This window comes from Pan troglodytes, chromosome X (genome assembly GCF_028858775.2).
Source record: "Pan troglodytes isolate AG18354 chromosome X, NHGRI_mPanTro3-v2.0_pri, whole genome shotgun sequence".
In the NCBI taxonomy this organism is placed as follows: domain Eukaryota; kingdom Metazoa; phylum Chordata; class Mammalia; order Primates; family Hominidae; genus Pan; species Pan troglodytes.
In genome coordinates, this window is record NC_072421.2 from 149,139,509 (window position 1) to 149,164,917 (window position 25,409).

General features: G+C 41.7%; 1 protein-coding gene across 4 annotated transcripts in view; it reads left to right on the forward strand.

Moving 5' to 3' along the window:
• PASD1 (PAS domain containing repressor 1) overlaps positions 1-23,776 on the forward strand; it is a 113,762-nt gene extending 89,986 nt beyond the window's left edge. The window contains exons 10-16 of one of the 4 annotated variants that reach the window (XM_054676391.2): positions 6,735-6,858; positions 11,149-11,378; positions 18,065-18,223; positions 18,600-18,806; positions 19,213-19,709; positions 20,976-21,234; positions 23,040-23,776. In XM_054676391.2, the coding sequence (XP_054532366.1) occupies positions 6,735-6,858; positions 11,149-11,378; positions 18,065-18,223; positions 18,600-18,806; positions 19,213-19,709; positions 20,976-21,234; positions 23,040-23,186 (1,623 nt within the window). In that variant the 3' untranslated portion in view covers positions 23,187-23,776. Of the gene's footprint in view, positions 1-6,734; positions 6,859-11,148; positions 11,379-18,064; positions 18,224-18,599; positions 18,807-19,209; positions 19,710-20,975; positions 21,235-23,039 lie in introns of all 4 variants that reach the window. The other 3 variants (XM_016944438.3, XM_016944439.3, XM_054676392.2) reach the window with 3 other exon arrangements.
• The last annotated feature ends 1,633 nt before the right edge of the window (positions 23,777-25,409 follow it).

Sequence of the window (25,409 nt, forward strand, 5' to 3'; positions counted from 1 at the left end):
TTGATGAAGTCATAAATGTAAGGAGGTCAGGTTGAGTAAGGCTTTGGAAGCCATTGTATAGATTTTGGCTTTAACTCTGAATGAAATGGAGAATGATTAGAGAGTTTTGAGCAGAAGAATGGCATGACCTGACTTGTTTATTAAAAGAGTCACAGTGTTGAGAATAGACTGTGGGAGGAAGGGCAGGAATGGAAGTTAAGGAGTCCAGTTAGGAGGCTATCCCAGCAGTCCAAATGAGAGATGATAATGGCTTGAAGCAGGGTGGTAACCGTAGAAGTTATGAGAAGTGGTCAGATTCTGAAAATATATATGTGTGTGTGTGTATATATATATATATTTTTTTTTTTTTTGAGATAAAGTTTCACCCTTGTCAGGCTGGAGTGCAGTGGTGCCGTCTCGGCTCACTGCAACCTCCGCCTCCCAGATTCAAGCGATTCTCCAGCCTCAGCCTCCCAAGTAGCTGGATTACAGGTGCATGCCACCACACCTGGCTAATTTTTGTATTATTAGTAGAGACGGGGTTTCACCGTGTTGGCCAGGCTGGTCTTGAACTTCTGACCTCAGGTGATCCACCCGCTTCGGCCTCCCAAAGTGCTGGGATTACAGGCATGAGCCACCATGCCTGGCCTTCTGAAAATATTTTGAAGGAAGAGCCCTTGCATTTGTTGGCATTTGATGAGGGGTGTGAGAAAAAGAGAGGAGTTAGGGATGACTTTAAGGTACTTGACATGAGCAACTGGTAGGATAATGTTGCATTAACTAAGATGGAAAAAATTATGGGAAGAACTCACAGCTTAGGGATGTTTTCTTCCTTCTTTCCTTCCTTCCTTCCTTCCCTCCTCCTCCTTCTTCTTCTTCCCCTTCCTTCCTTCTCTCTCTCTTTCCTTCCTTCCTTCCTTCCTTCTTTCTTTCTTTCTTTCTTTCTTTCTTTCTTTCTTTCTTTCTTTCTTTCTTTCTTTCTTTCTTTCTTTTCTCTCTTTCTCTCTTTCTCTCTTTCCTTTCTTCTTTCCTCCTTTCTTCTTTCAAGACAGGGTCTCTCACTGTGTTGCCCAGACTGGAATGCAGTGGCATGGTCAGCTCACTGCAACTTCTGCTTCCCAGGCTCAAATGATCCTCCCAACTCAGCCTCCCAAGTAGCTGGGACTGCAGGCACACACTGCCAGACTCACCTCATTTTAAATTTTTTTCTAGAGACAGGGTCTCACTATATTGCCCAAGCTGGTCTCAAACTTCTGGGCTCAAGCAGTCCTCCCACCTCAGCCTCCCAAAGTGTTGGGATTATACGCATGAGCCATTGTGCCTAGCCAATGGTGTTTTCTTTGGGGGGAGGAGTAATATCAAGGACTTAGTTGTGAAAATGTTTATGACTGAGAAGCCCCTTAGACATCCAACTGGAGATGTAATACAGGACTGGAAATTTGAATTTGGGGATCATCAGCATGGATGGTCTTAAAGCTGTAAGCCTGGAGGATGGACACTAACGTAGATAGCAACAAGGACCAAGGACTGAGTTTTGAAGTACACCCAAAGTTAAGAGATTAGGGGAAAAAAAGGACGAATTAGCAAAAGAGACTTACAAGTGACTAGTGAGGTAGAAGGTAAGCAAAGTGAAGAAAGTATTTACAGGAAGAAGGAATGATGAACAATGTCAGATGCTGCTGATAGATTACATAGGTCGACAATTGAGAAGTGACCATTAGAGTTAGGACCTGCAGGTCATTGCTAAACTTGACAAAAGTTTTGGTGGAGTATGGTGGGGTTCAAGGAGATAATGTCTGATGAGAGTAGGTTTAAGAGAAGATGGTGGAATGGTGGCAGGTAAATAAGAGATAAGATCTAGAGAGGATTTCTAAACTCAGGGTATTTCTTTGTTTTGATTTTTGTTTTTCTTTTTATTATTATTATTATTATACTTTACGTTCTACGGTACATGTGCACAACAAGCAGGTTTGTCACATATGTATACATATGCCATGTTGGTGTGCTGCACCCATTAACTCATCATTTACATTAGGTATATCTCCTAATGCTATCCCTCTCCACTCCCCCCACCCCAGGACAGGCCCTGGTGTGTGATGTTCCCCTTCCTGTGTCCAAGTGTTCTTATTGTTCAATTCCCACCTATGAGTGAGAACATGCAGTGTTTGGTTTTTTGTCCTTGTGATAGTTTGCTGAGAATGATGGTTTCCAGCTTCATCCATGTCCCTACAAAGGACATGAACTCATCATTTTTTATGGCTGCATAGTATTCCCTGGTGTATATGGGCCACATTTTCTTAATCCAGTATATCACTGATGGACATTTGGGTTGGTTCCAAGTCTTTGCTATTGTGAATAGTGCCACAATAAACATCCGTGTGCATGTGTCTTTATAGCAGCATGATTTATAATCCTTTGGGTATATACCCAGTAATGGGATGGCTGGGTCAAATGGTATTTCTAGTTCTAGATCCTTGAGGAATTGCCACACTTTCTTCCACAATGGTTGAACTAGTTTACAGTCCCAGCAACAGTGTAAAAGTGTTCCTATTTCTCCACATCCTCTCCAGCACCTGTTCTTTCCTGACTTTTTAATGATTTTTATTCTAACTGGTGTGAGATGGTATCTCGTTGTGGTTTTGATTTGCATTTCTCTGATGGCCAGTGATGGTGTGCATTTTTTCATGTGTCTTTTGGCTGCATAAATGTCTTCTTTTGAGAAGTGTCTGTTCATATCCTTTGCCCGTTTTTCAATGGGGTTTTTTGTTTTTTCTTGTAAATTTGTTTGAGTTCATTGTAGATTCTGGATGTTAGCCCTTTGTCAGATGAGTAGGTTGCAAGAATTTTCTCCCATTTTGTAGGTTGCCTGTTCACTCTGACGGTAGTTTCTTTTGCTGTGCAGATGCTCTTTAGTTGAATTAGATCCCATTTGTCAATTCTGGCTTTTGTTGCCATTGCTTTTGGTGTTTTAGACATGAAGTCCTTGCCCATACCTATGTCCTGAATGGTAATGCCTAGGTTTTCTTCTAGGGTTTTTATGGTCTTAGGTCTAACGTTTAAGTATTTGATCCATCTTGAATTAATTTTTGTATAAGGTGTAAGGAAGGGATCCAGTTTCAGCTTTCAACATATGTCTAGCCAGTTTTCCCAGCACCATTTATTAAATAGGGAATCCTTTCCCCATGTCTTGTTTTTGTCAGGTTTGTCAAAGATCAGATGGTTGTAGATGTGTGGTATTATTTCTGAGGGCTCTGTTCTGTTCCATTGGTCTATATCTCTGTTTTGGTACCAGTACCATGCTGTTTTAGTTACTGTAGCCTTGTGGTATAGTTTGAAGTCAGGTAGCATGATGCCTCCAGCTTTGTTCTTTTGGCTTAGGATTGTCTTGGCAATGCGGGATCTTTTTTGGTTCCATATGAACTTTAAAGTAGTTTTTTCCAATTCTGTGAAGAAAGTCATTGGTAGCTTGATGGGGGGGATGGCATTGAATCTATAAATTACCTTGGGCAGTATGGCCATTTTCACAATATTGATTCTTCCTATCCATGAGGGTAGAATGTTCTTCCATTTGTTTGTGTCCTCTTTTATTTCCTTGAGCAGTGGTTTGTAGTTCTCCTTGAAGAGGTCCTTCACATCCCTTGTAAATTGGATTCCTAAGTATTTTATTCTCTTTGAAGCAATTGTGAATGGGAGTTCACTCATGATGTGGCTCTCTGTTTGTCTGATATTGGTGTATAAGAATGCTTGTGATTTTTGCACATTGATTTTGTATCCTGAGACTTTGCTGAAGTTGCTTATCAGCTTAAGGACATTTTGGGCTGAGACGATGGGGTTTTCTAAATATACAATCATGTCATCTGCAAACAGGGACAATTTGACTTCCTCTTTTCCTAATTGAATAGCATTTATTTCTTTCTCCTGCCTGATTGCCCTGGCCAGAACTTCCAACACTATGTTGAATAGCAGTGGTGAGAGACAGCATCCCTGTCTTGTGCGAATTTTCAAAGGGAAAGCTTCCGGTTTTTGCCCATTCAGTATGATATTGGCTGTGGGTTTGTCATAAATAGCTCTTATTATTTTGAGATACGTCCCATCAATACCTAATTTATTGAGAGTTTTTAGCATGAAGGGCTGTTGAATTTTGTCAAAGGCCTTTTCTGCATCTATTGAGATAACCATGTGGTTTTTGTCATTGGTTCTGTTTATATGCTGGATTACGTTTATTGATTTGTGTATGTTGAACCAGCCTTGCATCCCTGGGATGAAGCCCACTTGATGATGGTGGATAAGCTTTTTGATGTGCTGCTGGATTCGGTTTGCCAGTATTTTATTGAGGATTTTTGCATCAATGTTCATCAGGGATATTGGTCTAAAATTCTCTTTTTTGTTGTTGTGTCTCTGCCAGACTTTGGTATCAGGATGATGCTGGGCTCATAAAATGAGTTAGGGAGGATTCCCTCTTTTCCTATTGATTGGAATAGTTTCAGAAGGAATGGTACCAGCTCCTCCTTGTACCTCTGGTAGAATTCGACTGTGAGTCCGTCTGGTCCCGGAGTTTGGTTGGTTGGTAGGCTATTAATTATTGCCTCAATTTCAGAGCCTGTTATTGGTCTATTCAGGGATTCAGCTTCTTCCTGGTTTAGTCTTGGGAGGGCGTATGTGTCCAGGAATTTATCCATTTCTTCTGCATTTTCTAGTTTATTTGTGTAGAGGTGTTTATAGTATTCTCTGATGGCAGTTTGTATTTCTGTGGGATCGGTGGCGATATCCCCTTTATCATTTTTTTTTTTGCTTCTGTTAGATTCTTCTCTCTTTTCTTCTTTATTAGTCTTGCTAGCGGTCTATCAATTTTGTTGATCTTTTCAAAAAACCAGCTCCTGGATTCACTGATTTTTTTGGAGGGTTTTTTTTAAAATTCTGCTCTATTTTATGTAGCATTTTCTCCATGTCTGTCCAATCTGCTGTCTTGATTGGAAGCCCTATGGCCTTTCCCCCACCACCTGCAAAAAAGTAAAATGCAAGGATCTCCTAAAAATTAGAGCACTTTAACAATAAGCCACCACAGGGAAAATGCAAAGATTTGGGAACAGACTTCTTGAATGCCCTCTTCCCCCTCTCCCCCTACATATTTGCAGTTTACATAACCATCAGGTATTGGAGTTTGCATTTGAAGCCTACTCTATATCCAGCCTCAAAACCCATGCCTCTCTTTTCAAATCCTTTAGCACACTATTCGTGGAGACAATTATGGAATAAAGGTGAATCCAAAACTCCACTGAAAACTGTAAAAGCAGGTTGATTTTCTTCCTATCTCCATCCATGCATTTTCACCTTAGTCCTAATTGTATTTTAAACTGTTATCTTTTTGCTTCCAAAGTAGTTTCTTGGCTTTGTTTTTTCCAGGCCAATTACCATTACTGCACATGATGCTGTCATTTAAGTTAATTTAAGCTCACTGCATTTATATTGATAAGCCCGAACATATGAATACCCAAAAGTGGACATCTTAATTAACATTTGAGAATATAAATTTCTATTGAAAATAATCCAGAAAGCAAAGAGTTAGTGATTAAATCGATAGATGGCTATGAAGAAGAACAGAAGGAAGAGGAAAGAGACAGGTCATATCTCCTCTTAATGAATACCGATTCACCATAATCTCATTGTAAATAATGAAAAGATTGTCACATCCCCAGCAACATATCACTTATTAGGGAGTATAAAACATAGTCATTTGAACAGTGAGGTTGCACAGTTTCCTGAAGTTGAAATGCTGGGATGTGATCCAACAAACAGATTCTTTGTAGAAAAATCACCATGGGTCTGTGTCTTAAGCCAATCCAGAACAAAAGCAAACAAAATATTTTGTCAGGGATGTAAAATATTTCACTGCTAAACCAGGTACTTAAATTTCAATGGACAGTGATCCACAGACTATTCAAAAAGGATTCAGTTGTTCAGGAAATAGGACAGGATCACTCAATAGAAATATTATGTATGTAGTTTAAGGCAACAAATGGCTTAAAGGTAGCCAGGCTTAGGAAAAAGAGCATTGGGTTTGGAGTCAATGGATTCTATCTCTCACTCTGCTCCTGTCTGTCTGTATGGCCTTGCCCTCTTTGACACTATCCAGTGAGAACATTGGACTAGAAGCTCTTAGAGGCCTTTTCACCTCTCTGCTTAAAGTAGTTTTGCTAATAATACTTTCAACTTTAATCTGCCTAAAGACATGCAATAGTTGTTAAACAGCCCCCGGTTGGCCTTTTCTTGCTCTAAGCCTAGGATGCAAGTGCAGGAACTCTGGGAAAATGGCGTTATCAGTGGTGGTGCAGGTCTCCCACTGCTGTCCCATTTCTCTGTGAACCAGTTTGTTTGGGTCTAATAATGAGGAATGGGAGATGAGGTGACTACCACCCTTGGCAACTATCATGACAGCATCCTACTGACACCACTGAAAGGCAGAATTGTTTTTGCCATGCCTTTTGATCTATAAACATTTTTTGATGCCTTTATTTTTAGTGTTATGTATACTGTGTTTCTCTTCTTCAGTTTGGCATCTATAATCTCTGCTTGTTATCTTCCAGCAATATTTTTAAGGAGGTATTTGATGATGATTTTTGTTAGGTTTTCAGTTGATTGCAGCAGTGTTAGAAATTGTGATGTGAAATGCATCAAAGTTTGTATTCTGCCTGTGTTTCCTATTCTTTCTAACTCCAAAATGCAATGTCCTATCTTTCTCTTTTGGAAATGTACAGGACCAAATCGATATTGCAGAGGTTGAGCAGTATGGACCACAAGAAAACGTTCATATGTCTGTAGATTCTGATTCAACTTACTGCTCCAGTACAGTTTTCCTGGATACTATGCCTGAATCTCCAGGTAGGTACATTTATGCATTTGGATAGGGACTATTAGAAGAAAAACAGTGACCCACAGGGTAGTTACAGTTTTTCAAATGAATATAATGCTCTATAATACTGTGAAATCACAGAGTGAATTCCAGCTTTCTTCATCTTCTGTAAATATTTGAGATGATGATTTGAGAATAATAAAAATGAGTATTTCATCACAGATTCAAGTGCTTGGAAATGGTCTTTTCTCCTATTTAATTTTAATCTTCTAAAAATTGGCGCTGGATCTCAATCCTTGAAAGAATAGCGTTTTATCTTTTTATACTCGTGTAGTCTATTCTGCTATCACACAGTATTTGGATTCCAAAGAAACCTCTTGTTATTGAGTTTTCATGCCAATAAAGGGGGAAAGTGAGAGTCTCTCAAAAACAGTGATATTTCTTTAATGAGTTTCAATATTAAAGATATTTCGTAACCGTAATTGTTTAAAAAGTACAAAACTTAAGGAAATGGTGGATGCATAATACAAATTATATCTCCTAATTAATCTTATCATAAATAATTGGTATGTGGAATCTCCTTATATAGAAGTAATAAGCTCTATTTTAATTTTTATTTCACTCTTTTTCAGTTTTTAAATCCAGTTTTAGTATCTCCAACTTTTAAAATTCTTAGTTAACAACTTTTCCATTGTTGCTGTCAATCTCAAAGCTGTGTTTAAAAAATTCCTTCCAAAACAATTGATTTTTGGCAGGAGAGGTCAAACTCCGTGAACTCATAATTGTGATTTCTAAAATTTATAAGAGCATTGATTGCTTTAAACCTATTTATGTGGACCTACCATTGTAACTTTGCTATAGACAATTATTTGTATTCACTACTGTTAAGCCAATGATGGAGAAATCCTTATAACCTTCCACACATGACTGTTCCAACAAAATGAGCATATTGAAATGGCTAGCAGCTTATGGCTGATATGGTAGAAGTCAAGTAACTCCTGGGTTTCTCACTATCACTTACAGATAATTTAGTAGCTTTGTTTACTTGGAATCAGAAAATTAAAAGATGGTAAACTGGGCCGGGCACGGTGGCTCATGCCTGTAATCCCAGCACTTTGGGAGGCCGAGGTGGGCGGATCATGAGGTCAGGAGATCGAGACCATCCTGGCTAACACGGTGAAACCCCGTCTCTACTAAAAATACAAAAAATTAGCCGGGCGTGGTGGCAGGCACGCCTGTAGTCCCAGCTATTCGGGAGGCTGGGGCAGGAGAATGGCATGAACTCGGGAGGCGGGGCTTGCAGTGAGCCGAGATCTTGCCACTGCACTCCAGCCTGGGCGACAGAGCAAGACTCCGTCTCAAAAAAAAAAAAAGAAAAATATGCTAAGATGATTTGGAAAATGGCTTTTAGTGGAAAAAAGAGTTAAGCAGAAGAATTTAGCCAACAGTCTAAACACTGGAAGTATCCAGAAACCAGAATTTTTCAAAATATTTTCAATGGTCATCCCAAACTCATGCTATGATTAAAGGACAATTTGCTCATGACCATAGCATGGTAAGGTATGCAACCCCAGGCTGCAAAAAGTAGATAGGAAGTGACGGAGTGGTTCATTCTGCCTAATCCAGATGTTTCTCTTTTCCAAACTTTTAATCTTGAAATAATTTTGGACTTGAAGAGTTGCAAAAATAGCACAAAGAAAAAAATAGAAAAATAAGGGAAAGATACCATTTAGGATAACCTTCATTTAGCTTCCCCTAATGTAACATTTTACATAACCACAGTACAGCTGGCAAAACTAAGAAGTTAACATTGATGCAATACTTTTAAGTGAGCTTCAGCCTTTATTCAGTTTTCCCAGAAACTTGTTTTTCTGTTCGAATAACTAATCCAGGATCCCTCATTGAATTTAAATAATATGTGTTTTTAGTTTCTTCCAGTCTTTGACAGTGTCTCATTCTTGCTTTTTTTTTAATCATCCGATACTTTTGAAGGATATGGGCCAGGTATTTGACAGAATGTCCCTCAATTTGGGTTCGTCTGATGATTTTTCAAGATGAGATTGAGGTCTTGCATTTTGGGGAACAATACCACAGATGTGATGTGCCCTCCTTAGGGCATCATATCAGAATATACATGATGGTATGTTTTATTGCTGGTGGTGTTAACTTGATTGCTTGGTTAAGGTGGTACTGTTTTCCCCTTTGTACTTATCAAATATTTGAGGGGAGCTACATTGAGAACATGCACATAATGTTTTCTGTTTCTCCTTAAACTCTCCTTCACATTTAGCATCATCAGTGGAACTGGCCTACAGCAATTACTTCTAATGCCAATTTTTTATTTCCCTCGTTTTTTGTATATTTATTAACTGCAATCTTGCTGTAAGAAAGAGTTGTTCCTTGTCTCTCTTTCATTCATTTATTCGTACATTCATTTACATCAGGATGAATCCATGGGCATTTTTTTATTATTTGGTTTGCAATCCAATACCGTCATTAAAAAAAAATTGTTCCAGCTTTGGCTCATGGGGCTCTTTTAGGTTGGCTCCCTTGTCCTTTTATCATGTCTGCATCTTTTTTTTTCCCTTCACTTCCTTATTTCCATTATTACATGTTGTCATTGAAATCAACCCCTTCTTTAAGGAACCTTATTTAGGTCCTTTATTTGGAGAGTGGTATTTAGAAACGAAGATCTGGGTGCTAGTTGTACTCATTGTTACAGGTGTGTCACTACTTCTAAACCCTCTCAGTGGACCAGGAAAGATGTCTATTCATACTAACCCATGCAACCATATACAACCATCTGTATTTATTTCAGCATGTAACAACCAACAACAACAACAACAACAGGAGTTCATTGATAGTTCCTACTCCAGCCCAGTATCATAGGGTTCATTCTAGCCTTTCTGTCTGCTTATTTGTAATTTGTATCTCTGACAGTGAGAAATCTGGCTTTCATTATCTATGGTATATTTATTGATTTTTCCAATACATAAACATTCATAAAAAGTAGTTTCACAATTGCTAACCTGTACCCCTTAAGGAACAAATTTACCATTTGGAATTAATTTGTGTGTGCATTTTTTTTGTCTTTAGCTTTGCAGTATCCAGGCAAACCTCTGTTTTCTGAAGTTCCTGCGTTAGCTTCTTTATTTCTCACCCCCGTCACTGTGGATATGTCATTTATCTGTAATAGAATTAGATTCATTTGTTACAGTCTGTATTTTCGCCTAGGTTTTCCTGCCTCCTGATCAATTTCTTTTCAATTTTATATACAGTAAAATTCACTCTTTGATATATACAGTTCTATGGATTTTGACAAATGTTGAGAGTCATGTATCCATCACCACAGTACCAAACAGAATAGTTCCATCACCCCCAAAATTCCTTTGTGCTCCCTCTTTGTACTCAACCTTTGTCTCCCATCCCCTGACAACCACTGATCTGTATTTCACCTCTGAAGGTTTCCCTTTTCCAGAATGTCATGTAAGAGGAATCATATGACATCTAGCCTTTTTGGTCTAGCCCCTTTCACTTAGCAAAATGCATTTAGGATTCATCCATGTTTGCATGAATCAACGGTTCATTCCCTTTATTGCTGAGTAATACTGTATCTTATGAATATATCAGGTTTTAAAACTTCATTCACCTGTAAAAGAACATCTGGATTGTTTCCAAGTGTTTTTTGATCATGAATAAAGCTACATTAAACATTTGCGTAGAAGTTTTTGTGTTGTATGAATATAAGTTTTCAACTCCTGGTTGTGGGACTGCTGGGTCATTTGGGAAGTATGTGTTTAACTTTATTAGAAACTGACAAAATGTTTTCAAAAATGACTGTACCATTTTGCATTATTCAAATAATGTTCTCCACTGTGCTTTTCAGGGCTGTTGAAACCAAGTCATGTCATAACACCTCCCAGAGAACTTTGAGCACTCCCGAGGTCCCACATTCTGGGCAACCCAATTGTGCAGAAGTGATTTATGACTAGATTTTATTTGGTTTTATCAGTTGGATGGTACTAAATCTCCAAAAGCAGAGCCAAAATAATTTTATAATGAATGAAATGACACTAACAAATGCAGTGGGTTTAGGCACTAGCTTAAGTTGGAGGATAGGCAGTGGTAACTTCAAACACTCTCTCCCTTTTCTTCATTTTCAAATATGAACAGATTTTTAAAATAATATTCTGAATGATTCCTGGCACCTGGCACATCTCATCCTTAACATGGGCTAAAATGACCCTCGTACAGTCTTTTTGATAACATTAGTACTTTTGCTTTTTAAGTCATGAACTCCCCTGTGCTTTCTTCCTCAGCCTTATCCTTGCAAGACTTTCGAGGTGAGCCTGAGGTGAATCCATTGTACAGGGCAGACCCAGTGGACCTGGAGTTCTCGGTGGATCAGGTGGACTCAGTGGACCAGGAGGGCCCAATGGACCAGCAGGACCCAGAGAACCCAGTTGCCCCATTGGACCAGGCAGGCCTGATGGATCCAGTGGATCCAGAGGACTCAGTGGACCTGGGGGCTGCTGGCGCAAGTGCTCAGGTACTCTGAAAGTCTCGCTTCATTCGCTTCACGTGTTTGTCTGGATAGCTAACCTTGCAAAGCCCAAATTTTCACTCTTGTGACCAGTTTCACTTCACAGAAAGTATGTTTGTTACTTTTTCAAAACTATATCACTATTTCTGTTATACTGGATTTTCAGATGCCGTTGAGAACTCAATGGACCCTCACAAACAGGGAGATTGGAGGTTCTCTAAGTAAGACCAAATCCCTGTGCTCTTCTTAATATGAAATCCCATGGACACTTTGTACTTGAGGAAAAGTTTGAGCCAAATAAGAAGCTTAGCTGCTAAGAAAAGGTGGTATTTTTAAGAGCCCTGCTTTTAATCACCTGTGAGAGCATGCTAACCATCTAGAGGGAAGACAACTTTCTGGCCTTCCCATACCAACCCTCTCCCTGCACCACAAGCTAGGTTTTCCCAGTGGAATTTTTATTAGGTTAGAACATGCATTTCAGAGTCGTTAGATATACCCAACCTTGAAACATCAGTACCAATGTACAGTCCAAGGCCAAATCAAAATGGTTGGATTAACTACTGTGTAGTTCCTCTACCCCGAAATGTGTGTACATAACCACAGATTTTGACGATCATCTTTTATATTAGACAGGATTATTAAAATCAGGATTAGAAGCCAAGCTAATGAGTTGATGGTCAGTTACCTGGAATTGTGTGCGTTCATCACTGAGCCTAAGATTGAGTGACTCCGGTTCAAAAGGATCCTCATCCAGTGAAAATAATTAAGGGCTAGAACACAATTGTTTGAGTTTGGCCCCAGCAGTGTGGCCTTGGCAAATTACTGAGCCTCAGTTTCTCCATGTTGAAATGGTCTTGCCTTGTGGGGATTTGCAGACTGCTGTGAAAATTCTTTGAGCTATTTAAAAGGAAATTTCTGTGAAAATCTGCTGTGGCCTGATTTATGTCCTTATCATGCCAAAAAGTTGTGGTCCCCCTTTCACTGTTGACAGGTTTATCTTCTCTTTTGAATTAACTTGTAATTAAATTTTGAAGTATAACTTTTAAAAAATCACCAAAATAACCAGCAATGAATGTGTGTCATCTGGCTCTGCATGTGCTAGTGTATTAGGCTTATTTCTGGGTGCCATGTATCAGCAACCTGGAGTGTATCCAGAAGATGGAGACCAGGATGAGGAAGGGGCTGGAAAACATCTTAATCAGTTGCCGAAGACACTGAGAAGGGAAGAATGGGAAGGGACAGGACAGCTTTATCCAAGTAGTTGAAGGGTCATAAAGTGGAAGATATGGTTCCAGAGGATCAAGGAAGCAGTCTGGCACTATTAGCCCTTCTCAGACGGATTAGGTCACCTCTCGAAATAGCAAGTCCTCTCTCCTTCGATGGAGTGGTGAGAGTCAATGCTTGGCAGCTCCTTTTCCAGGAACAGCAAAGAAGATTTCTGCTTGGAGAGGGTGAGAGGATGTGATAACCTGTAGGGTTTGTCTCTTCCTGTCCTGAGTTTAGAGGGGGGTGTGTGTGTGTGTCTGTGTGGGTGTGTACACGCGCGTGCATGTGTGTGTGTGTGTGTGTGTGTTTTTTGGTCTAATGAATATCTGCTTTCTTATAGGAAGAGACATACAATACATAGTGAAAGAAGGACAAGTTGAACAATTTTCAATGGACTAAAAATACATATATAATTTTTATTCCAAATAATGAAAACAACAACTTGTAGGGTATTCTCTCTCTTTCTCTCAACTCATCTATGTACTTACATTACTCATAAAGGGTATTGATGAACCACAGTATAAGTCTATTTTTGGTTTCTGAAAGTTGCAAGTATAGGTACCTTTTTCTTATCATTAATGTTGTAAATTCTTTATCGATCAGGACTGTGGCTCTCTGACCTTGTTTATATGCATGGTATCCAGCATAGTTCAGGGCAAATAGCAATTGTTCCCAGGCCCTACTTCCAGCCTTGAAAGATAATTATTTTCCAAGAATCTCATCTCTTTTCTGTCCCTCTCGGCCAATCAGTTGAGAAGTCTCATCCACCTTTTTTTTCCTCCTTTTTTTTAAAATTATACTTTAAGATTTAGGGTACACGTGCACAACGTGCAGGTTTGTTTCATACGTATACATGTACCATGTTGGTGTGCTGCACCTATTAACTCGTCATTTAACATTAGGTATATCTCCTAATGCTATCCCTCCTCCCTCATCCCACCCCACAACAGGCCCCGGTGTGTGATGTTCCCCTTCCTGTGTCCATGTGTTCTCATTGTTCACTTCCCACCTATGAGTGAGAACATGTGGTGTGTGGTTTTTTGTCCTTGCAATAGTTTGCTGAGAATGATGGTTTCCAGCTTCATCCATGTCCCTACAAAGGACATGAACTCATCATTTTTTATGGCTGCATAGTATTCCCTGGTGTATATGGGCCACATTTTCTTAATCCAGTCTATGATTGATGGACATTTGGGTTGGTTCCAAGTCTTGCTATTGTGAATAGTGCCGCAATAAACATCCGTGTGCATGTGTCTTTATAGCAGCATGATTTATAATCCTTTGGGTATATACCCAGTAATGGGATGGCTGGGTCAAATGGTATTTCTAGTTCTAGATCCCTGAGGAATCGCCACATTGACTTCCACAATGGTTGAACTAGTTTACAGTCCCAGCAACAGTGCAAAAGTGTTCCTGTTTCTCCACATCCTCTCCAGCATTTGTTGTTTCCTGACTTTTTAATGATTGCCATTCTAACTGGTGTGAGATGGTATCTCATTGTGGTTTTGATTTGCATTTCTCTGATGGCCAGTGATGATGAGCATTTTTTCATGTGTCTTTTGGCTGCATAAATGTCTTCTTTTGAGAAGTGTCTGTTCATATCCTTTGCCCACTTGTTGATGGGGTTGTTTGTTTCTTGTAAATTTGTTTGAGTTCATTGTAGATTCTGGTTATTAGCCGTTTGTCAGATGAGTAGATTGCAAAAATTTTCTCCCATTCTGTAGGTTGCCTGTTCACTCTGATGGTAGTTTCTTTTGCTGTGCAGAAGCTCTTTAGTTTAATTAGATCCCATTTGTCAATTTTGGCTTTTTTTGCCATTGCTTTTGATGTTTTAGACATGAAGTCCTTGCCCATGCCTATGTCCTGAATGGTATTGCCTAGGTTTTCTTCTATGGCTTTGTGGTTTTCCATCTAGCATTTAATTCTTTAATCCATCTTGAATTAATTTTTGTATAAGGTGTAAGGAAGGGATCCAGTTTCAGCTTTCTACATATGGCTAGCCAGTTTTCCCAGCACCATTTGTTAAATAGGGAATCCTTTCCCCGTTTCTTGTTTTTGTCAGGTTTGTCAAAGATCAGATGGTTGTAGATATGTGGCATTATTTCTGAGGGCTCTGTTCTGTTCCATTGGTCTATATCTCTGTTTTGGTACCAGTACCATGCTGTTTTGGTTACTGTAGCCTTGTGGTATAGTTTGAAGCCAGGTAGCGTGATGCCTCCAGCTTTGTTCTTTTGACTTAAGATTGACTTGGCAATGCAGGCTCTTTTTTGGTTCCATATGAACTTTAAAGTAGTTTTTTCCAATTCTGTGAAGAAAGCCGTTGGTAGCTTGATGGGGATGGCATTGAATCTATAAATTACCTTGGGCAGTGTGGCCATTTTCACAATATTGATTCTTTCTCCTGCCTGATTGCCCTGGCCAGAACTTCCAACACTATGTTGAATAGGAGTGGTGAGAGACGGCATCCCTGTCTTGTGCCAGTTTTCAAAGGGAATGCTTCCAGTTTTTGCCCATTCAGTATGATATTGGCTGTGGGCTTGTCATAGATAGCTCTTATCATTTTGAGATACGTCCCATCGATACCTAATTTACCGAGAGTTTTTAGCATGAAGGGTTGTTGAATTTTGTCAAAGACCTTTTCTGCATCAACTGAGATAATCGTATGGTTTTTGTCATTGGTCCTGTTTATATGCTGGATTACGTTTATTGATTTGCATATGTTGAACCAGCCTTGCATCCCAGGGATGAAGCCCACTTGATCATAGTGGATAAGCTTTTTGATGTGCTGCTGGATTCGGTTTGCCAGTATTTTATTGAGGATTTTTGAAAAGATCAACAAAATTGATAGACCGCTAGCAAGACTAATAAAGAAGAAAAGAGAGAAGAATCAAATAGATGCAATAAAAAATGATAAAGGGGATATCACCACCAATCCCACAGAAATACAAACTATCATCAGAGAATACGATAAACACCTCTACGCAAATAAACTAGAAAATCTAGAAGAAATGGATAAATTCCTCAACACATGCACCCTCCCAAGACTAAACCAGGAAGAAGCTGAATCTCTGAATAGACCAATAACAGCCTCTGAAATTGAGGCAATAATTAATAGCTTACCAACCAAAAAAAGTCCAGGACCAGATGGAGTCACAGCCGAATTCTACCAGAGGTACAAGGAGGAGCTGGTACCATTCCTTCTGAAACGATTCCAGTCAATAGAAAAAGAGGGAATCCTCCCTAACTCATTTTATGAGGCCAGCATCATCCTGATACCAAAACCTGGCAGAGACACAACAAAAAAAAAAAAGATTTTTTTTTTCAGAGATGGGGTTTTTGCTTTGTTGCCCAGGCTGGTCTCAAGCCTCAAGCAGTTCTCCCATGTCAACCTCCTGAGTACCTGGGATTACAGATGCAAGCCACCACACCCAGCTCAGCCTCTTTTTTATTACTGTTTTTTAAACTTTATTTTACTTTAAGATATTGTGGATGTTAATCTTTTTCTTAGAATTTAGTTTATTTTTGATATATTGCAGTCGTACATAATATATGTACTATATGTGTGTGTATATATATATACACTATGTATATAGTATACATAGTTTAGTGCCAATTGATGGTTTTCATATTATATATATACTATGTATAGTGTATAGATATACACTATATATATTATGTTGTACATAGTTTTGGATACATGTACATATTTGGATACATATACACAATGTGTAGTGATCAAGTCAGGGTAATCAGGATACCCATCACTTCAAATATTTGTTTTTTCTTTGTATTGGGAGCATTACAATTCTTTTAGCTATTTTAAAATATACAATAGATTGTTTTAACTCTAATTTTCCTACTTGAGTACTAGAACTTGTTCCTAATGTTTAACTACATTTTTGTACCCAGTAATCAACTTCTATTCATCCCCCTCTCCCACATTCCCTTCCTAGCCTCTGGTAACCACCATTCTACTCTCCACCTCCATGATATCAACATGTTTAACTTTCACATATGAGTGAGAACATGTGATATTTGTCTTTCTGTACCTGGCTTATTTCACTTAACATAATGACCTCCGGTTCCATCCATGTTGCTGCAGGTGATGTGAATTTATTCTTTTTATGGCTGAATAATATTCTATTGTGTATATATAACACATTTTCTTTAGCCATTTGTCTGTTGATGAATACTTGGGTTAATTCCAAATTTTGGCTATTGTGAATAGTACTGCAACGAACATGGGAGTGCAGATACCTTTTTGATCTACTGATTTCCTTTCTTCTGGTGTATACTCAGCAGTGGGATTTGTTGGATCATATGGTAGTTGTATTTTTCGTTCTATAAGGAACCTCCATACTGTTTTCCATAGTGGCTGTACTAATTTACATTCTTACCAACAGTGTATGAGCATTCTTCTTTTTCCACATCCTCACCAGCATTTGTTATTTTCTTAATTTCTCTCAAATGTGTCTCTATATCGTCTACCTCTGGATTGTTCCATGCCCCTATTATCTCTATCCTGAATTACTCCCACGACCTTCTAATTGACTTGTCCCAAACTCCACGCTTCGTTTCTCCCACCACTTGATCTTCTGCACAGCTGCCAGAAGGCGTGTTTTATAACTGAATTCTGAGCATGTTACATCCCTGATAAGATCTGGGTTGTAGAACACATCTTCTAGCAGCAGTGCCAGGTGACTGATGAATAAAATCCAAGTTCCTCGGCTGCCTGAACCTGTACAAAACTCTGGTTTCTCCTCTACGTGTGACCTGCCTTATTCCTTCTATTCCAGCTAATTTGGAGCATCATTTGCCCCATAGCACACTCTCTACTTTTATAAACCTGTACATTTGCTTCTTTCCAGATGTGAAGCTGTTATCCAAGTTAAAATTAGATTTCCAGGACCTAGAGGAGAGTCCATCTAAGTACTATATGAGAACAATAATAGTACCTGCTTTTCAGGGCTCTGTGAAGATCAGACCTGTGAGTTTTCGTACAGTGCTTAGAAGAGTGCCTGGAACAAAGGAAGTGCCAGTTGATGGTTTTCATTATTGCATTGCTAACAGGGGCCCTATTGGTGGACTGCCATTTGTGATTTGACCCAGGCGCAGAATACTTTGGCACTGGCCCATGACTCTTCCACTAAGGACTTTGGGCATGTTGCTTCATGTCTCTGGGCCAATTCCACTTCTTTCTTTTTGGGAAAAGAATCAGGCTAAATGATCTCCGTGGTCCATTTCTTATCTAGAATTCCTAAATTCTCTAACCATTTTTTCAAACTTTCTAGTAATGAATGAAATCAGGATTTGAGAGCTACCATTTGCATTCTCAGTCTTTCAGAAATTTTGAAGTGAAACAGGATGGTAAGACTTGGAGAAACCAGTGTTGCTATACATGAACCATAAGTAATTCCTCCCCACAGCCATTACAGCCATCATCACCAGTTGCATATGACATCATTAGCCAGGAACTGGAACTGATGAAGAAGTTGAAGGAGCAGCTAGAAGAGAGGACTTGGTTGCTGCATGATGCCATCCAAAACCAGCAGAATGCATTGGAATTGATGATGGATCACCTTCAGGTCAGTCAGGATGCTAGGTTTCAGGTCAGAGACCAGTTCTATATTAGTAGCAGAAGGAAGAGGAGAAAGGGACCTTGGCAAGCCTTAAGGAGTTAGTCAATGGTGTCTGCCGGTAGTGACAGCTGCTGCCCACAGGGTGATATGGGATATCTAATGTGATCTCCAGCAGGGACTTAGAGTTTTGCCCTTTTTCTCCTGGCTACAAGAGCTGAGATTGGCCCAGCCAGGCCTTGGCAATGGTAGATGTGGCTTATATATAGCCAAGGCTTCCTGTAGGCTTCCCTGTGGGCAGTCCTGCTCCATGCCCAGCTTGTCTTATGCCGTAAGGAAAGGTGTGGACTGTGAATAAGACCTTTGTGATACTGTGTCCTTACAGAAGCAGCCAAACACATTACGCCACATTGTCATTCCTGATCTCCAATCTTCGGAGGCAGTGCCCAAGAAACAACAGAAACAACACGCTGGGCAAGTGAAGCGGCCTCTCCCACATCCCAAGGAGGTCAAGTGTTTCTGTGGTTTATCTTTATCCAACTCTCTCAAAAACACTGGGGAGCTTCAGGAGCCTTGTGTTGCCTTCAACCAGGTATGGAAAGGCTGTTTTAACTGTGTATCTGAAAGGGGATTTTGTTTTCTTGAGGACTTTGACTCACTTGGTTCTCCTTAAGGGGTAGTGACTATCCACTTGGCTGCAATTTATTTGCCCAAGATAGTAAAAAATCCTGGGCTACCTAGACCTGAATGCACATGCTAGACCATGTATACATACATGTACATATGTGCTGGATTAGCAGACTCTCGCTGCCAGGTGCATGGCTGCAGCTAGTATCCAGTCTAACTAAAGTAGACAGTCACACAGATCACTATGTGCAGAGAGGCTCAACTGTTGTCACCTTTTGCTTTGCGAGAATTGAATGGGAGTGTTAAATAAATTTCTGGGAGGCTCTTGCAGACACCAGGGTGCTTTTATCTGTTGCCTTTCGATGCAGCAGCAACTGGTGCAGCAAGAGCAACACCTGAAGGAGCATCAGCGGCAGCTGCGGGAGCAGCAGCGGCAGCTGCGGGGGCAGCTGCAACAGCTGAGGGAGCAAAGGAAGGTGCAGAAGCAGAAGAAGATGCAGGAGAAGAAGCAGCTGCAGGAGCAGAAAATGCAGGAGAAGAAGAAGCTGCCGGAGCCGAGGCGGCAAAAGAAGAAGAAGCTACAGGAGCGGAAGAAGTGGCAGGGGCAGATGCTACAGAAAGAGCCAGAGGAGGAGCAGCAGAAGCAGCAGTTGCAAGAGCAGCCACTGAAGCATAATGTCATCGTGGGGAATGAGAGGGTGCAGATATGCCTGCAAAACCCAAGTGAGGTATCTGTGCCCCTCTGCAATAACCCTGTTAGATTTTTACAGACCCAACCCATTGTTCCTATCCAGAGAGTAGCTGAACAACAGCCCTCTGGCTTCTATCAAGATGAAAACTGTGGGCAACAGGAAGATGAGAGTCAAAGGTAAGACATGCATGGAATGGTGATAGTGGCTATGATTATTGCTTTTCCCTCATGGCTGGATCCCATGCCTGAGATCACAGACAGATGACCTGTCCATGTGGCACCAGCGTCCCTCTCATCAATAGCAACTTGCTCTCAACTTGCCTTCTCTGTGGCCACTGCCATCATCCTTCTGCGTGTGTGGTGCATGGATGAGCATCCATTGATGGAACAAAGGGGTACCCATGAAGAAAGGACTAGATAAGGAAGCCTCAATGCTAGGGAATTAGCCCACAAACTTTGAAATCACTTGGCTGGATTCCCCAAGCCCAGTCTCTTGCACAGGGTGTCTATGGACAAGTCTTGTGCCCATAGCTGAATAACTTCTGGGCTTCCAGTTTCATTCCCCAACTTTCCTGGAATCTGGTGATGGCAGTAGGCCAAGTGCAGGTATCTCCCTGGCATTTATGAACAGTAAGAGGGAAGTGAGTGTGAAACAGTTGCTAGATTGCTAAGATCAGCCAAGAACACATGAAGGCTAAGTCCTGAGTGGCAATATAGGGACACGAACACATTTCTGCTCAATAATAAGGTCTTCAGTTCCAAATGCTAGAAAGATAAGGTTCTTCCCAGCAATGAAAGGATTGCTTAGCACATAGTTGGGGCCCACTAAATAGTTTTGAATGAATGTTAGCTTTCTGAGACGGGCCTCCTAAAGCTCTCTGGACTTCCTTCTGGGCCTTGCTTTCGAATCAGTGACTTTGACATGTAGACTGCTTTAGGGCCATATTGCCCACCTGACCTGATCATCAGAATCCACCTGAGGAGGGTTTGGAAAGTATAGATTCAGAGTCTGGGATGGGGTTCAAAAATCTGTATTGATCACAAGACTTCCAGGCTTAGGGTTGTGGAGAGAGCACTGGATTTGGAGTTTGGAAATCTGCCTTACAGTCTCCGCTCAGCCATTAGCTCCCTGAGTGCTTTCAAAGTAGGTGAAATGACTTTCCAAGGCCACAGAGAGCATAGTTGTAGCAGGAACAAGACTGTCCAAGTAATATAAATAAAACCAGGTGAGACAAGGGATTGTAATTTCTCTCAGTGTCTACATTCACTTTACTTTGACAAGTTGAATCTTAGTCAGGCCAAAGTGAGAATACAAACAAGTGAATCCTGTGGTATAGCCACCAAAACCAAATGTGCCTGAAGCACCTACTGATGACCACGTGAGTGTCTCATCAGTTATCATGTCCAGATCCACGTCACTGCAACAGCTTTCTTCTCTTACAGTTTTTATCCTGAGGTGTATCAAGGGCCCCCCATGAACCAGCTGTCATTGATAGATACCTCAAACTCTGAGACAATTTCTTCTTCCAGCATTCCTCAGTTTCCCATAACTTCAGACTCAACCATAAGCACCCTGGAGACCCCACAGGATTACATCCGGCTTTGGCAAGAGTTGTCTGATTCACTCGGTCCTGTTATCCAAGTGAATACTTGGACTTGCGATGAGCAGGGCACCCTGCACGGCCAACCCACCTACCGTCAGGTATGGGACAGCCCCCTCCTTTTCCTTCCAGCGCAGGTCAAGAGGGATTCTGGGCCCCTTCCACATAAGGCACACACCCCAAGTGCATGCTGTGTGTGAGAGCCAGACTTCAAAGCTCAGTACATTTGACGGCAGTTAGTCACATGATGGTAGCACTCATTGCTGAGTAAAAATATTCTCTACAGGGTTCCTCAAAAAAGTGAGCTGGCCTAGTGAACCTTAGACGCAATCTGACTGAAACTTCTGTCAAAACTATGTTACATGGGCAAAGTGAGCCATGCCATGTTTTTAATCTGAGCTCATCGTCTGGTCCCAAGCCTCCTTTCAGACTTATGGATCTTTAGTTCTGCTACAAAATCTAAGACCTAGTGTAGGTATGTTTCCTTGTACTAAAAATAAACTTAGGGCCCCTCTGTTGAATGTGCTTGGTATCCATCTATGGGGTACCCCGTATTTGGAAGGGCAGGCCTACCTTGTGGATTATCTGCAGTGGCCATGTTTCCAGGATGGAAGCTGGTCCAGATGGCAGTTACGTAGCAGGTTTTGCTCCCCGCAGGCCCCCCATAAACAATTTCACTAATGAATGGAACTTACAAAAGGTGTTTTCACTCTAGCTTTAAAAATCTTATTACAGCCTAACCTTTTTTTTTCAAACAACAAAACCAAACCAAAATAACCAGAACAAACAGTAAGCTAAGGCAGAAAGGAGTTTAAATACTTTAGGCAAGCAAATGTATGATTATTTTCACATATACCCCTAGACTAACTGTGCCACCAGTACTGCTAGAAACTTGGTCACTTGGACTGCTCACACGGAGAGATCAGAGTGGGCAATAGGTCCTATGGTTCCTGTGGTTCCATTACCAAGCCAGACTTTGTTGAGAACATTTTTCACGCCTATTTTTGAGGCACTTTCCCTCCTAGAGGGGGTCCTGAGAGACCAAGCCAGCACAAGGTTGAGCACGTTGCCCAGGGAAGTGGGAAAGGTCAGATTCTGAAAGGTTGCTCAGCTGGGAGAAAGCAGGGCAGGACCAAGTCGGAGCTTTCCTGTCCACAAAACCTCAGGGGCTCCCTGCTATCCTCAGGATGAAACCCGAGCTCCTCTTCCTAGCTTCCCAGCCCTCACTGCCTGCCCTGGCTTATCCCTCCTGCCTTCTGGCACCTTTCTGCCTGCAGGTCCCCAGACACCTCCAGCTGTCTGTCCAGAGCCCAGCCCTGCTCCTTTTGCTCCCTGTGTCTTCTCCGCCCCCTTGGGTTCCAGTCCTTGAAACCTTGCATCACTTTGCAACATAACCCAAGGAATCCCTCCTCCTTAACCAGAAAAGACCCCCTCAGCCCATACTTTGTAACACCATCTTTGTATCTATTCCTTCTCCCTCCTCCACACCCCAGTGTGGGTTGGTACGTCTCCTGTCACTTTGTTAAAGTGGGCCAAGTAGCTGCAAATCAGTCAGCATGGAAATGACTGAGCCCAAGACCCAAGGCTAGTGGCCTTGGCCGGCCATGGCTGGCAGAGAAGCTGGACAAGAGAGGGCCAGACACAGACCCAGGAGCCTTAAGACAACTTTGAGAAAGCCCGGGTCTGCTTCTGCTGCTCTTTAAGCTAAGATGCTGCTGGGAGAGAGAAGAGGAGAGGAACCTTATCTTCTGTAGCTCCTCTGTCTCCCGTCACCTTGCAGGCTCATGTTCCAAAGAAGTATTTCTCAGCAGCTTGTGTATTTGAACTAAAGGATTCCTCCCACCACCAAAAAATGGGCCCACAGACTCTAGCAAACATTCCACCTTGTTTCACTTTTTCCTGGCAGGTGCAAGTTTCTGAGGTAGGAATCGAGGGACCTCCTGATCCACAGGCTTTCCAAGGCCCTGCTGCATACCAGCCAGACCAGATGAGATCTGCGGAGCAGACCAGATTGATGCCTGCAGAGCAACGTGACTCAAATAAGCCGTGCTAACAGTACTTTCATGACCAGTGATGAGGGGAAATGGGGGGAGGGGGCAGGCCAATGAGGTCTGCATGGCCAGGGGACCTTCAAGGTGCGTAAAGTCCCTTGGGGTAGGGTTTAGTAGGTAGAGACTTATTTGTTTCCTGATAGATTATGTTTGTAATTGTTTGTTAAGCACAGCCTGTTTCTTGGAAGTTATGCTGTAGAGGCAGCCTGTGATCCGTAGTATGCTAGGGTGTGACAGCAGCCAGCCACAGCTGGATTTGATGTCTTGTCTGCCCCGCCCAGCTTTGCATATCCATGTTCTACCACAGGAAGGTGGCCTGCCAAGAGTCTGCTCAAAGTTTTCAACATAAAGAAAAAAGAAAAAAAATGCCAAAGTGCTTTTCAATCTAGTAAATCTAGAGGGTGTTTTGTCTTAGCCACAAGAATTCCGAGGTCTTGACCCTGATGATCAACCTGCCTCCCCTCCATAATCTTGTTGGAGAAGCCCAGAGAGAATGGGACTCCAACTAAGGGAACCTGAAATCAACTCAATGGAGGCACTTCAGAGCTAAAATAATTATGGCTTCCTTAATAAACATTTTCGTTCACTGCAACTTTGTGAATTGATGAGTGATGTTTGGAACCCGACTGTGCCAAGGTCCCTGGTGAAGGGTTGGTTCCCTACAGTTAGGCCCCTTTTGTAGACCCTGCTCCCCTCAGTCTCTTGTTCACACCTCAGCTCCATGCCACATTTGCAGAGGCCAGCGACTGCTGCCTTCCCACATGGCCGTGTGCCCAGGCCCGCTGTGTAGCTTTTTTTCGTGTAGCTCAGGCATGCTGGCTCCTTCATTGACACCAAGGGCAGCCACAGGCCGACTGAACTCTGAAACAGTTGGCCTAGGGGCTACCGTCTCAGGGTGGATGGTGTTTGTGCCTCACATATTACTTCAGAAGTAAGCCTGAACACTAAAGGACAGTGTACCCATACCTTTTACATGTGGGTTCTTTCTCTCCCATCAGTAGACTTTTTAATAGATAGGAGTACCCCCTAGAGGGAAAATGATTTTGGTTACAAGTCAAGCACCAAGAAGGACAGCTTCACAGTTGTCTGCATGGTGCAGAGAGAGGTTCGGATAGCCAAACCAGAGGTCACTGTGTGCCTTTCTTAAGGTAATGAACCATTGATTGGAGAAAGCAAAGGAGACCCCAGTCTCTAGTGGCAAGTTAAAATAAAGGAGGCACATTAGGCCTCACATCACAGGAGAAGCCAGAGATTCTTTAGGAAGCGTGATCTCTACCATGGTTTTATGGACTGAATGTTTGTGCCCCACCCCAAATTCATATATTGAAGCTGTAACTACCCAGTGTCAGAGTGTTGGAAGATGATGCCTTTGACAGGGGTGATTAAGGTTAGATGAGGTCACTAGGGTGAGACTGTCATGACGGGATTAGTGCCCTTAAAAGAAGAAACACCAGGAAGCTTGCTGTGCCCACCAAGCCCCTTCACGTGCACATGGGTGCATGCACGCACACACGTATGCACGCATGCACACACACACGTACGCACACACGTACGCACGCGGACACACACACACACAAGAGGTCATGTGAGCACACAGCAAGATTGTGGCTGCCTGCAAACCAAGGGAAGAGGCTCCAGGACAGAACCTACCTTGCCAAAGACTTGATCTTGGGTTTCCAGATCAAGCCACCACACATGGCAGAGCTTCCAGAAACAGCCACCGTGACCTCCACATCAGTTCATTCCCAGGTGGGCAGTACAGCAGTCCTCACTGAGCAGCGCTCAGTCTGTATGTACATAATAGAACATTGCATGCACAGACTTAAAGCTGAATATTCATGTTTTCTAAACACATCAAATATTCATAAATGTTCCTATTCCCAAGCACATTTTCTAATAAAGAAGGAAGAGTTATTAAAACTACCAGCTCCAGTTCATGTTTGCAGCACACACCACAGCATGGGCTGATGCCCACTGTGGTGTCTTTAGTGTGTTTTGACGCGTATTTTGGAGACAATGAAAAGGAAGGTAGCTATAGAATGTTCTTGAGTATGACTTTTGTTCATCTCTGCCAAAATCACCGGGAAGGAAAGGTTGGGGAAGAAGGGCTGGAGTGACAGGAAGTGGGCCGGGCAGACATGGGAACTGGGAACTGCAGCTTCAGGCCAAACTGCCTATGAGGTGAAAGGAGGGAGCTGGTCCTCCAAGGCCTTGGAATGCGTCTC